The sequence below is a fragment of the Lithobates pipiens genome, unplaced genomic scaffold, assembly GCF_037356315.1.
Source record: "Lithobates pipiens isolate NorthernLeopardFrog02 unplaced genomic scaffold, aLitPip1_a1.2 Scaffold_28, whole genome shotgun sequence".
In the NCBI taxonomy this organism is placed as follows: Eukaryota; Metazoa; Chordata; class Amphibia; order Anura; family Ranidae; genus Lithobates; species Lithobates pipiens.
The window spans coordinates 18,589,832-18,603,012 of NW_027507789.1; the positions used below are offsets into that span (position 1 = coordinate 18,589,832).

General features: G+C 50.4%; 1 protein-coding gene across 1 annotated transcript in view; it reads left to right on the forward strand.

Annotated features, from left to right (window-relative positions):
• The window catches only part of SLC9A8 (solute carrier family 9 member A8), a 68,849-nt gene that overhangs the window by 34,554 nt on the left and 21,114 nt on the right, over positions 1-13,181 (forward strand). The window contains 2 exon segments of the mRNA XM_077458808.1: positions 8,986-9,061; positions 9,063-9,135. Coding sequence (XP_077314934.1) covers positions 8,986-9,061; positions 9,063-9,135 — 149 coding nt within the window.

A 13,181-nucleotide genomic window follows, 5' to 3' on the forward strand; every position in this document is an offset into this window, starting at 1 on the left:
CCTTCGTTAGCAGACGGAGGCATTTGGGGAAGGGGAGGAGTCCAGTGACGTAGATGTCCGTGACGTCACCGGAAGTCAGCGGAGAGGTGAGTACCGATCAAAAGAATTTTGATTGATCAAAAAAATTTAATATATATATATATATATATATATATATATATATATATATATATATATATATATATATATATATATATTATATAAAATCATAGTTTGTAAATGCTATAAGTTTTCACAAAAACAAAAAAAGAAATGAAGCGGCATACGTTTTGGCCTACATTTATGAAGAAATTTGATTTGGATATGTTTTATAACAGAAAGTAGAAAATATAATTAAAAAAACAAAAACGTATTTTTTCATTTTATATTGTAAAGCACTGCGTAAACTGTTGACTCTATATAAATCCTGTATTATAATAATAATTTGTGTGAAAAAAAAATGATATAAATTTAATTTGGGTAGTGTTGCATGACCGCACAATTGCCAGTTAAAGGAGCGCAGTGCTGAATAGCAAAAGTGGTTAAAGCGGGGTTCCACCCTAAAGTGGAACCTCCGCTGATCGGAACCCTCCCCCCCTCCGGTGTCACAATTGGCACCTTTCAGGGGGGAGGGGGGTGGAGATACCTGTCAAAGACAGGTATTTTACACCCACTTCCGGGCATAGACTCCCGTGGGAGTCTACGCCATTTCCTGTCCTGCCGCGCTGTCTGCTGGGACACACACGGGTCCTCAGAGATAGCGCGGAGATTTCCTATTGCGCTGCGCGACTCGCGCATGTGCAGTAGGGAACCGGGAAGTGAAGCCGATTCGCTTCGCTTCACTTCCTGATTCCCTCACCTAGAATGGTGGCAGCAGGAGCCGAGCGATCGATCGGCCTCGGCTGCCGGCATCGCTGGAACCCGGGACAGGTGAGTGTCCATTTATTAAAAGTCAGCAGCTGTAGTATTTATAGCTGCTGGCTTTTAATATTTTTTTTTTTTGGTGGAATCCCTCTTTAAAGCGAGAACATCCAAAGGAAATAGTGATCTGGGAAGCATAAAAGTTGTCTGTCGCCCCTAGGTAACCTCTGCTGCAATTTACAAACACTAAACACAGTAGTGCCAAAGTAAATAAGGCCTTACACACACACACACTGTATAGGAATTATTAGTCAATGAGCACCTGACCTGATGAGGTGGCTTGCTGTGTTGGGGGTAGGGCATTGCGTCTGTGGACAGGCTCCTCTGCCATCTGGCGGGGTGCCATTTCTTGTCGTTATTGTCTCCATGATGTGGTAAGATGAGAACGGCGTGGCTGACTACATCCTTGTTACGGTAACTGTTGCAAAGGAACGCCATGGAGCGTGTCGTTTACCCTTTCTGCTCCGCGGGTCATGTTATCGCCTTATGTCATGTGTGGTGTCCTGGGGGGTCATTGTCTTGGGACATCTTATATTTTCATGAGCTGCCACTGTAAGTGGGAATTGCAGGAAGATGTGAACATAAAAAATTAATTAAAAAGACAAAAAAATAATAATCTTCAGTCTAGTTAGAAGTGACTTGTCATTTCCACGCACACTAATGCCCTGTACACACGGCTGGACATTCTGACGACAAAATCCGTCGTTTTTTTTTTCCGACAGATTTTGGCCCAAACTAGTCTAGCATACACATGGTCGCACAAAGTTGTCGGAAAATCCGATCGTTCAGAACGAGCTGATGCATAAGACGTACGGCGGGACTATAAACGGGCCAGTAGCCAATAGCTTTCGTCTCGTAATTTATTCTGAGCATGCGCGGCACTTTTTCCGTCGGAATTGTCTACACACGATCGGAATGTAAACGATCGGATTTTGTTGTCGGAAATTTTAGATCCTGCTCTCAAACTTTGTGTGTCGGAAATTCAGACGGAAAGAGTCAGGCCGCGTACACACGGGCGGATTGTCTGCCCAACTAAGTTCGTCAGACAATCCGACAGACAGTCCGTTCAAAATTTTGAATGAACGGACTTGACCACACACGCTGAGCAGACAGTCCGCTGAAAGCGTGCGTGATGACGTGTAACAGCACGTACGACGGGACTAGAAAAACGACGTCCAATACACTGCAATGCAACCTTCGGCCGTGTAAATCCTTTCTGAGCATGTGCCATACTTAGTCCGTCCAACTTGCCTACACACGAGTGGACTGTCCGCTGAAACCAATTTTGGACGGACAAAACCAAGTTTGACAAAATTACGGAAATTCCGTAAGACTTTGTTCGTCAGACTGTCCGCTGAAAAAGTCCGCTGAAGCCCACACACGAGCGGATTGTCCGCTGAAACACGGTTCAGCGGACTAAGTTGGACAGACAATCCGCCCGTGTGTACGCGGCCTCAGATGGACTGGATCAGGTGAATCAGACGATTGTACACATATATGGTGTGTGGCTGACAATTTTCCAATTTTCCTTGCCCCTTCAGTTTTTTAACCACTTCAGCCCCAGAAGATTTACCCCCCCCCCTCATGGACCAGGCCTTTTTTTGCGATACAGCACTGCGCTACTTTAACTGACAATTGTGCGGTTGTGCGACGTTGTACCCAAATTAAATGTATGCCCCCCCCCCCCCCACAAATGGAGCTTTGTTTTGGTGGTATTTCCTCACCTCTGCTGTTTTTCTTTTTTGCGCTATAAATGAAAAAAATAGACAGACAATTTGAAAAAAAAAATATATATTTTTACTTTCTGCTATAAAACATACCCAATAAAAAAAAAAAAATCTAATTCATCAATTTAGGCCAATTTTTTTTTTTGGCTACATATTTTTGGTAAAAAAAACAAAAAAAAACAATAAGCGTATATTGATTGGTTTGCACAAAAAGTTATCGCATCTACAAACTGAGATATAAATATATATATATATTTTTTTTTACTAGCAATGGCGTTGATCAGCGACTTAATGTTGGGAAGCACAACCCATTAAGACCATTATGGACTGTTCCATAGGAGCTGTTTCATGAAGACCTACTTTCACCTCCTACTCCTCATAATTATGTTCCTCCCAGGCCTGCCTCCCTTCAGCATCATACTTCACTTATAGAAGGACTGCGATATTGTGGCGGACAGTCGGACACAAACTGACACTTTTGACACTTTTCAGGAACCAGTGACACTAACACAGTGATCAGTGCTAAAAAATTACACTGTCACTGTACTAATGATGGCTGGTAAGGGGTAAACATCAGGGGCAATGGGAGGGTTAACTGTGTGCCTAGCCAGTGTTTGTGTACTGTGTGGGAGGTGCTTTTATGAGGGGAAGGCATAGATACATGTACCTGATTTTCAGGAACCTGACAGCATGGCAAACTGCCCTGTTTACATAGGCAGACCGCCGTTCTGCCTGTGTACCAAAGGATCAGCGAGTGCCGGTGTTGTGTTGAATACTGTCCCCCATCGGATAGTATCCGCCCTGTACTGCGCTTGCGCAGTACGAAGGACAAGGAGACGCCGAAGGTCTCCAAAGGTGACCGGCGCCTGCGCACTGAGTCCAGGTTCAAGCCCACCATCCAAGTGGACATAGATGTAGAATAAAAAATTGCAGAGGGAAGCGAGGCAGTGCCCGAAGCACAGCGAACAAAGCGAGCCGCTAGGGGCCCTCTTACCAAGTGCTACCGTATGTCCACTTGCATGGTGGGGCTTGAACCTGGAAGTCTGGGCAGAAGGTACTAGCAAGTGCGCAGGCACCGTTCATCATCTGAGACTTTCGGAGTCTCCTTGTCCTCCGTACTGCGCAACCGCTGCGCCTGCGCAGTACGGGGCGACACTATCCGATGGGGGGTCAGTTTTTGGCAGAACACCAGTGGACATCGAGTCAGTTGTACCCGCCGATCTGCTTTCGCTGTGTATAATCACAGTGGGGGAGGGCGTCCGGCGGCACGCATGCGCACCCACAAACCAGGAAGTGTCGGATCACATACTAGGTATGTGTTCTGGCACAGCAGTGCCACCTTGCCACCATATAAGTAAGTTATACAGGTGCAAGTAGTTAATCGAAGGATGTTGGGCGGGTGGGTGGCCAACAGGGTCACCTATTGACCCAATTTTGTCCAGTTTATCAGGGTCAGACAAAATTTGTACAGTGTGCAGCCAGCTTAAAGTGATATTAAAGGCATTTTTTTTGTTTCTGAATACAAACATGTTATACTTACCTGGTCTGTGCAGTGTTTTCCCAGAGCAGCCCCGATCCTCCTCTTCTGGGGTCTCCCCACTGGTTCTCCTGGGCCCTCCCTCCTGCAGAGTGCCCCCAGAGCAAGCAACTTTCTATGGGGGCGCCCAAGCAGGCTCATTCTTGAGCCGCTTCCTCTGTGTGTCCTTTCACACACACAGCTGCAACTCGCCCTCTTTTCCCCTTATTGGCTCACTGGATGTGATTGACAGCAATGGCTTCCTCTGCTGTCTCAGCCAGTGAGGAGGGAGAGTCCCTGGAGAGCTGAGGCTCTCTTGCACATCGCTGGATCACAATGGGGCTCAGGTAAGTATTGAGGAGAGTGACTGCTGTACAGAGAAGGTTTTTACATAGAATGCATGAAGGTAAAAAACCTTGAGCATTTATAACCACTTTGAAGTGACACTAAACAATATCCTTATTCTCCAAAAGTAATCCATACACATCCACTACTTAGTGGCCAAGTAATCTATTCTTAATGAAATTTTTTCTTACTGTTTTATTTTCTGCTTGTACCATCCTATGCGAGCTCCCAAACCTCTCCTTTTTCCTCTGCACGTTTGTTTGCAGTCCTGTGCACAGCTGTATGTACACTACAAATCCCATAGTCCATAGCTCCAAGTCCAGCTTGGGTGTGAGCAAGACTTGCCTACATAAATTGGGACCATGGAGAGTGAATGTAGTCACCATCTAACAGGAAGTCAGGTCACAGCAGCAAACAAAAGGAATTTGGAGGAAGCTGAGAGCAATAGAGTTATAAAGTTTAGCGCCACGTTAACCGCTTGCTGACCAGCCGCCTCAGTTTTACTGCGACAGAATGGCACGGCTGGGCGAAACAAAGTTACATTGCTTCGCTTCGCCCTGTGGCCACTAGGGGCATGCGCGCGCGCGCCGGAGCCGATGTGAGTGCCCGGCAGGTGTGATGACCGCCGGGCTCCCGCGACCGCGCGTGACACACCGGGATCTATGTGTGTAAACACACAGATCCCCGTTCTCTGAGGGGAGAAGAGACTGATCGTGTGTTCATACGACATATGAACAGTGATCTGTCATCTCCCCTAGACCGTCCCTTCCCCCCCTTCAGTTAGAACATGGAGAGGAAAACACAGTTAACCCTTGATCGCCCCTTAGTGTTAACCCCTTCCCAGCCAGTGTCATTTACACAGTATTCAGTGCATTTTTATAGCACTGATTGCTGTATAAATGTGAATGGTGCCAAAATAGCGTCAAAAGTGTCCAATAGTCCGCCATAATGTCACAGTGACGGTTAAAAATCGCAGATCGCCGCCATTATTAATAAAAATTAGAATACAAAATGCCATAAAACTATCCCCTAGTTTGTAGACATTATAGCTTTTGCGCAAACCAATCAATATACGCTTATTACGATTTTTTTTTTTTACCAAGAATATGTAGGAAGAGTACATATCGTCCTAAACTGAGAAAAAAAAATAGTTTTTTTTATATATTTTTGGGGATATTTATTATAGCAAAAATTAAAAATATTGCTTTCTTTTCAAAATTGTCTCGCTTTTTTTTTTTTTTTTTCTTTTATTTATTTCTTTTTTTTTGTTTATAGAGCAAAAAAATAAAAACCGCAGAGGTGATAAATTACCACCAAAAGAAAGCTCTATTCTATGTAAAAAAAAAAGGGACGTCAGTTTTGTTTGGGTGCCACGTCGCCTGACCGCGCAATTGTCAGTTAAAGCGGCACAGTGCCGAATCGCAAAAAACTGCTCTGGTCAGGAAGGGCGTAAAATCAACCCGGGGCTGAAGCAGTTAAAAACAGTTATCTTATCAATGAATTCCTATGCACCCACCAGGGGGGGTCTGCTGATTCATTCAACATATCCTGTACCAGTATATAGACTGACACCTCTTGGTCACCTGATTGCTATACTTGATAAAGCTTTGCACCAGCCGTGCCGTCTACGGCTGACCTTGGAACTCAGAGGCTGACAGTCCTCTTTGGCTGTGTGCTGCTATTAGGAACCTGGGGCTGCTGGGACTTGTAGTTCTGTATTGGATGTGCGCTGCTATCTGGACACTGAAACCTCTCCACTGTATTTGCTGCCACTGGGATTTTGCTGGACCGTCCTTGTGCCTCAGATTACTACCACTGAGCTTTGTCGCCACCCTGTGGCCCTGCTTAGTGTGCCTGCTTAGTTTGCCTGGCTGTACCTTTTTGCTGTCCTGCTGCTCCCTGGACCTAACCCCTGGCTCCAAAAAACATTGCTTTTGTGTACTGAAATGCCTTCGATTCTTGTCATTTCCTGTGTGATTTACCTCTATGTGCTTTCTGCTCTCCTAGGGCTCATGCACACTACAGCTCAATGGAGCTCAAAGAAGCGGCTCCTACAAGGCTTTTGAGCGCTCATTATTTTTTTTTTCTGCCTGGGAAACTCCCCTCCATGTTAGCCCATGTGTCCATGCACACTTTGGCTTTTTCAGACGTTTTTCAGGCATATGCTCCTATATGCAGAAATGAAAAAAAAAAAATCAGTGCACCAAAGAGCTCAAAGAAGCTCGAAAAACGTTTATTCCAGCTTTTTGTTTTTTGTTTATACAGTGGTTAAGAAAATACTATCTAGGAAGGTTTGTGAAAAAATAAAAAATAAAACACTTATTGCTCAAAGAACTTCAAAGGAGCTTGAAGAAGCTCAATAAAAAACGTGCACACAAAAAAATCCACAAGCTTCTTCAAGCTGAAATAAAAGCTCAAATGCCTGTAATAGCAGTTTTCTATTTTTGTTGAGCTACAGTGGCATAAACCCTTAGTTTATCACTGCGTCCAACTGAGGGCTGTCTAAATTTCCCTCCTAGCAACCAGGCAGCTTCCTCCTATTTCCTTGGCAACTCTGACAACAGGAAACAGTAGTGTGATTGGTTGTTAACTGCACTGAAGAAATTTTTGACATGTGATACTACCACGTGGTACATAGAACACAAAGAGGGGTCAGGCGGGGGTACAGATCACACAGAGGGGGGTCAGGCAGGTAACAGATCACACAGAGGGGGGTCAGGCAGTGTACAGATCACACAGAGGGGGTCAGGCAGGGTACAGATCACACAGAGGGGGGGGTCAGGCAGGGTACAGATCACACAGAGAGGGATCAGGAAGAGTACAGATCACACAGAGGGGGGTCAGGCAGGGTACAGATCACACAGAGGGGGGTCAGGGCAGGGTACAGATCACACAGAGGGGGGTCAGGCAGGGTACAGATCACACAGAGAGGGGTCAGGCAGGGTACAGATCACACAGAGTGGGGTCAGGCAGGGTACAGATCACACAGAGGGGGGTCAGGGCAGGGTACAGATACACAGAGGGGGGTCAGGCAGGGAACAGAGCACACAGAGGGGAGTCAGGCGGGTACAGAGCACACAGAGGGGGAGTCAGGCGGGTACAGAGCACACAGAGGGGGAGTCAGGCGGGGGTACAGAGCACACAGAGGGGGAGTCAGGCGGGGTACAGAGCACACAGAGGGGTGTCAGGCGGGGTACAGAGCACACAGAGGGGAGTCAGGCGGGGTACAGAGCACACAGAGGGGGAGTCAGGCGGGGTACAGAGCACACAGAGGGGGAGTCAGGCGGGGTACAGAGCACACAGAGGGGAGTCAGGCGGGGTACAGAGCACACAGAGGGGAGTCAGGCGGGGTACAGAGCACACAGAGGGGAGTCAGGCGGGGTACAGAGCACACAGAGGGGAGTCAGGCGGGGTACAGAGCACACAGAGGGGAGTCAGGCAGGGTACAGAACACACAGAGGGGAGTGCGGGGCATGGTACAGAGCACACAGAGGGGGGTCAGGCGGGGTACAGAGCACACTGATGGGGTCAGGCGGGGTACAGATCACACAGAGTGGGTCAGGCGGGTACAGAGCACACAGAGGTGCAGAGCATACTAAGGGGGAATTCAGGCAGGTACAGGGCACAGGTAGGAGGATGCAGAGGGGCACAGAGCATACGAATGAGGCATGTAGGTGGGGTTCATAGTTACATAGTAGGTGAGGTTGAAAAAAGACACAAGTCCATAAAGTCCAACCTATGTTGATTATATGTCAGTATTACATTGTATATCCCTGTATGTTGTGGTCGTTCAGGTGATTATCTAATATATTTTTTTAAACTATTGATGCCCCCCGCTGAGACCACCGCCTGTGGAAGGGAATGCCACATCCTTTCCGCAGTTTAAGGTTAAACCTCTTTTTTCTTCTAATTTTAGTGAGTGGCCACGTGTCTTGTTAAACTCCCTTCCACGAAAAAGTTTTCTCCCTATTGTGAGGTCACCAGTCTGGTATTTATAAATTGAAATCCTATCCCCTCTATCCCCCTATCCCCCTATAAAGCACTTGGATGAGGGATGCAGGCAAGGTGCAGGAGGGTACAGGGCACAGGGAGAAGGGGGATGCAGAAGGGTACAGGGCACACAAATGATGCATGCAGGCGTAGTATAGAGATCACAGAAGGGGATTCAGGTGGGATACGGATCACATGGAGGGGGGTGTAGGTGTGGCTCTCTCCTTGTCATGTTATGAATTATACTGCTCTTCCCTCTGATTGTACCAGGTCACACATGGTCGCACATGAATTCATACACAGACATATGAAACGGCTCACCCTCGGGGTGGACAAAAAGTCTCCGTAGGGGCAGGGATAATGGAAGGACAGTACTCCATAGGGGCAGGGATAATGGAAGGACAGTACTCGCATGACTGGGAGTATTCTCATTTGTTTCTGCTTTCTCCTTATAAGGTGATACATATATTTCCTATGTAATGACTCCCAATGCTGCCTATATTTCAGCTTTGCCTTTGGATCATTAATCTCTGCTGTGGATCCCGTTGCCACAATTGCCATTTTCAATGCCCTGAACCTGGATCCCGGTGCTGAACATGTTGGTATTTGGAGAGAGCATCCTTAATGACGCCGTCTCCATCGTTCTTACAAAAGTGAGTGCATTGTATATAGTAGTATTGTGTGACGTGCAGCGCCCCCCCCCCCCAGCTGCTGGGACAGGGCCTCTGATCTTCTCGGTTCTGGTTGCAGGACCCATTTATTGTACTGTGTATTCTGTAAACGGCCACTGATAACCCTGTTGTGTGATTGGTTCCAGTGACTGCTGTGCTTTTAGGGTGTCTGTCAGGACCGGGGTGCTAATGAAGGTGCTGAGTGATACACTCCCTTTTATGTTATATTTTAATGTCCTAATACAGTGATGGCAATCCATGGCACGCGTGCCACAGCTGGCATGCAGAGCATCTCTGTGGGCACACAAGAGGGTCCAGGCAGAGCTAGAGGTCTCCTCTCTCCTCTCACCCCCCCTCTTTTTTCCATCTCCACCTCCTCTGTGTCCCTCTTCTCTCTCGCTCTGTCCCTCTCTCTCTCTCTCTGTCCCTCTTCTCTCTCTCTCTGTCCCTCTTCTCTCTCTCTCTGTCCTCTTCTCTCTCTCTCTGTCCCTCTTCTCTCTCTCTCTGTCCCTCTTCTCTCTCTCTCTCTCTCTCTCTCTCTCTCTGTCCTCTTTCTCTCTCTCTCTCTCTCTCTCTCTCTCTCTGTCCCTCTTCTCTCTCTCTCTCTTCCCTCTTCTCTCTCTCTCTCTCTCTCTCTGTCCCTCTTCTCTCTCTCTCTCTCTCTCTCTCTCTCTCTCTCTCTCTCTCTCTCTCTCTTTCTCCTCTCTCTCTCTCTCTCTCTCTCTCTCTCTCTCTCTCTCTCTCTCCCTCTCTCTGTCCTCTCTCTCTCTCTCTCTCTCTCTCTCTCTCTTCTCTCTCCTCTCTCTCTCTCTCTCTCTCTCTCTGTCCCTCTTCTCTCTCTCTCTCTCTCTCTCTCTCTTCTCTCTCTCTTCTCTCTCTCTCTCTCTCTCTCTCTCTTCCTCTCCCTCCTCTCTCTCTCTCTTCCTCTCTCTCTCTGTCCCTCTTTCTCTCTCTCTCTTGTCCCTCTTCTCTCTGTCCCTCTTCTCTCTGTCCCTCTTCTCTCTCTGTCCCTCTTCTCTCTCTGTCCCTCTTCTCTCCCTCTGTCCCTCTTCTCTCCCTCTGTCCCTCTTCTCTCCCTCTGTCCCTCTTCTCTCCCTCTGTCCCTCTTCTCTCCCTCTGTCCCTCTTCTCTCCCTCTGTTCCCCCTCTCTCACTCCCCCTCTCTCACTCCCCTCTCTCACTCCCCTCTCTCACTCCCCTCTCTCACTCCCCTCTCTCACTCCCCTCTCTCACTCTCCTCTCTCTCCTCTCCCCTCCCTCTCTCTCTCCCCCCTCCCTCTCTCTCTCCCCCTGTCCCCTCTCCCTCTGTCCCCTCTCCCTCTCTCTCAGCCCCCCTCCTCTCTCTGTTCCCCCTCTCAGCATATCTGCCCCTCTCTCTCAGCACCTCTCTTACCCCCTCTCTCTCTCTCTCTGTCCCCTCTCCCTCTCTCTCAGCACCCCTCCCTCTCTCTTGCCCCTCTCTCTCAGCACCTCTCTCACCCCCTCTCTCTCTCACCCCTCTCTCTCTCTCGCCCCTCTCTCTCTCTCGCCCCTCTCTCTCTCGCCCCTCTCTTCTCTCTCTCGCCCTCTCTCTCTCGCCCCTCTCTCTCTCTCTCGCCCCTCTCTCTCTCTCTGCCCCCTCTCTCTCTCTCTCTCGCCCCTCTCTCTCGCCCCTCTCTCTCTCTCTCGCCCCTCTCTCTCTCTCTCGCCCCTCTCTCTCTCTCTCGCCCCTCTCTCTCTCTCTCGCCCCTCTCTCTCGCCCTCTCTCTCGCCCCTCTCTCTCGCCCCTCTCTCTCTCTCGCCCCCTCTCTCGCCCCTCTCTCTCTCTCGCCCCCCTCTCTCTCTCTCTCTCTCTCGCCCCTCTCGCCTCTCTCGCCCTCTCTCTCTCGCCCCTCTCTCTCTCTCGCCCCTCTCTCTCTCACCCCTCTCTCTCTCGCCCTCTCTCTCTCGCCCCTCTCGCCTCTCTCTCTCTCTCTCTCTCTCTCGCCCTCCTCTCTCTCTCTCTCGCCCCCCTCTCTCTCGCCCCCCTCTCTCTCTCTCCAGTCTCTCTCTCCCAGTCTCTCTCTCCCTCCTTCTCTCTCCCCCTCCCTCTCTCTCCCTCCCTCTCTCTCCCTCCCTCTCTCTCCCTCTCTCTCACTCACACACACACACACACACAACCCCCCTCTCTCTCACACAATCCCTCTCTTCCCCTCTCGCGAATTGCCGTGTTGCCACTTTGCAACACAAAACAACCCCCTCTCTCTCAGCCCCCCCAGCATCTCTCTCACACCCCTCACCCCTCTCTCTCTCACCCCCTCTCTCTCTCTCACCCCCTCTCTCTCTCTCACCCCCTCTCTCACCCCCCCTCTCTCTCTCTCACCCCCTCTCTCTCTCTCGCCCCTCTCTCGCCCCTCTCTCTCTCTCGCCCCTCTCTCTCTCGCCCCCCTCTCTCTCTCTCTCTCTCTCTCTCGCCCCTCTCTCTCTCTCTCTCTCGCCCCTCTCTCTCTCTCTCTCTCGCCCCTCTCTCTCTCTCTCTCTCCCCCTCTCGCCCCTCTCTCTCTCGCTCCCTCCTCTCTCTCGCCCCTCTCGCCTCTCTCTCTCTCTCTCTCTCTCTCTCTCTCTCTTCTCGCCCTCCTCTCTCTCTCTCGCCCCCCTCTCTCTCGCCCCCTCTCTCTCTCTCTCTCTCTCCCAGTCTCTCTCTCCCAGTCTCTCTCTCCCTCCCTCTCTCTCCCTCCCTCTCTCTCCCAGTCTCTCTCTCCCTCCCTCTCTCTCCCTCCCTCTCTCTCCCTCTCTCTCCCTCCCTCTCTCTCCCTCCCTCTCTCTCACTCACACACACACACACACACAACCCCCCTCTCTCTCACACAATCCCTCTCTTCCCTCTCGCGAATGCGTGTTGCCACTTTGCAACACAAAACCAACCCCTCTCTCTCTCAGCCCCCAGCATCTCTCTCACACCCCTCACCCCCCTCTCTCTCTCACCCCCTCTCTCTCACCCCCTCTCTCTCTCTCACCCCCTCTCTCACCCCCTCTCTCTCTCTCACCCCCTCTCTCTCTCTCACCCCTCTCTCTCCTCTCACCCCTCTCTCTCTCTCACCCCTCTCTCTCTCTCTCTCACCCTCTCTCTCTCTCTCACCCCTCTCTCTCTCTCTCACCCCTCTCTCTCTCTCTCGCCTCTCTCTCTCTCGCCCCTCTCTCTCTCGCCCCTCTCTCTTCTCGCCCCTCTCTCTCTCGCCCCTCTCTCTCTCTCGCCCCTCTCTCTCTCTCGCCCCTCTCTCTCTCTCGCCCCTCTCTCTCTCTCGCCCCTCTCTCGCCCCTCTCTCTCTCTCTCGCCCCTCTCTCTCTCTCGCCCCTCTCTCTCTCTCGCCCCTCTCTCTCTCTGCCCTCTCTCTCTCTCCCTCTCTCTCTCTCGCCCCTCTCTCTCTCTCGCCCCTCTCTCTCTCTCTCTCTCTCTCTCTCTCTCTCGCCCCTCTCTCTCTCTCTCTCTCTCTCTCGCCCCTCTCTCTCTCTCTCTCTCTCTCTCGCCCCTCTCTCTCTCTCTCTCTCGCCCCTCTCTCTCTCTCTCTCTCCCGCCCCTCTCTCTCTCTCTCTCTCTCGCCCCTCTCTCTCTCTCTCTCGCCCCTCTCTCTCTCTCTCTCTCTCTCTCTCTCCCCTCTCTCGCCCCTCTCTCTCTCGCCCCTCTCGCCCCTCTCTCTCTCTCTCTCTCTCTCTCTCGCCCCTCTCTCTCTCTCGCCCCCCTCTCTCTCTCTCTCTCTCTCGCCCCCCTCTCTCTCTCTCTCTCTCTCTCGCCCCCCTCTCTCTCGCCCCTCTCTCTCTCTCTCTCTCTCTCGCCCCCTCTCTCTCTCTCTCTCTCTCTCTCTCTCTCTCTCTCTCTCTCTCTCTCTCTCTCCGCCCCCCCCTCTCTCGCCCCTCTCTCTCTCTCTCTCTCCCTCCCTCTCTCTCCCTCCCTCCCTCTCTCTCCCTCCCTCTCTCTCACTCACACACACACACACACACACACAACCCCCTCTCTCTCACACAATCCCTCTCTTCCCTCTCGCGAATTGCCGTGTTGCCACTTTGCAACACAAAA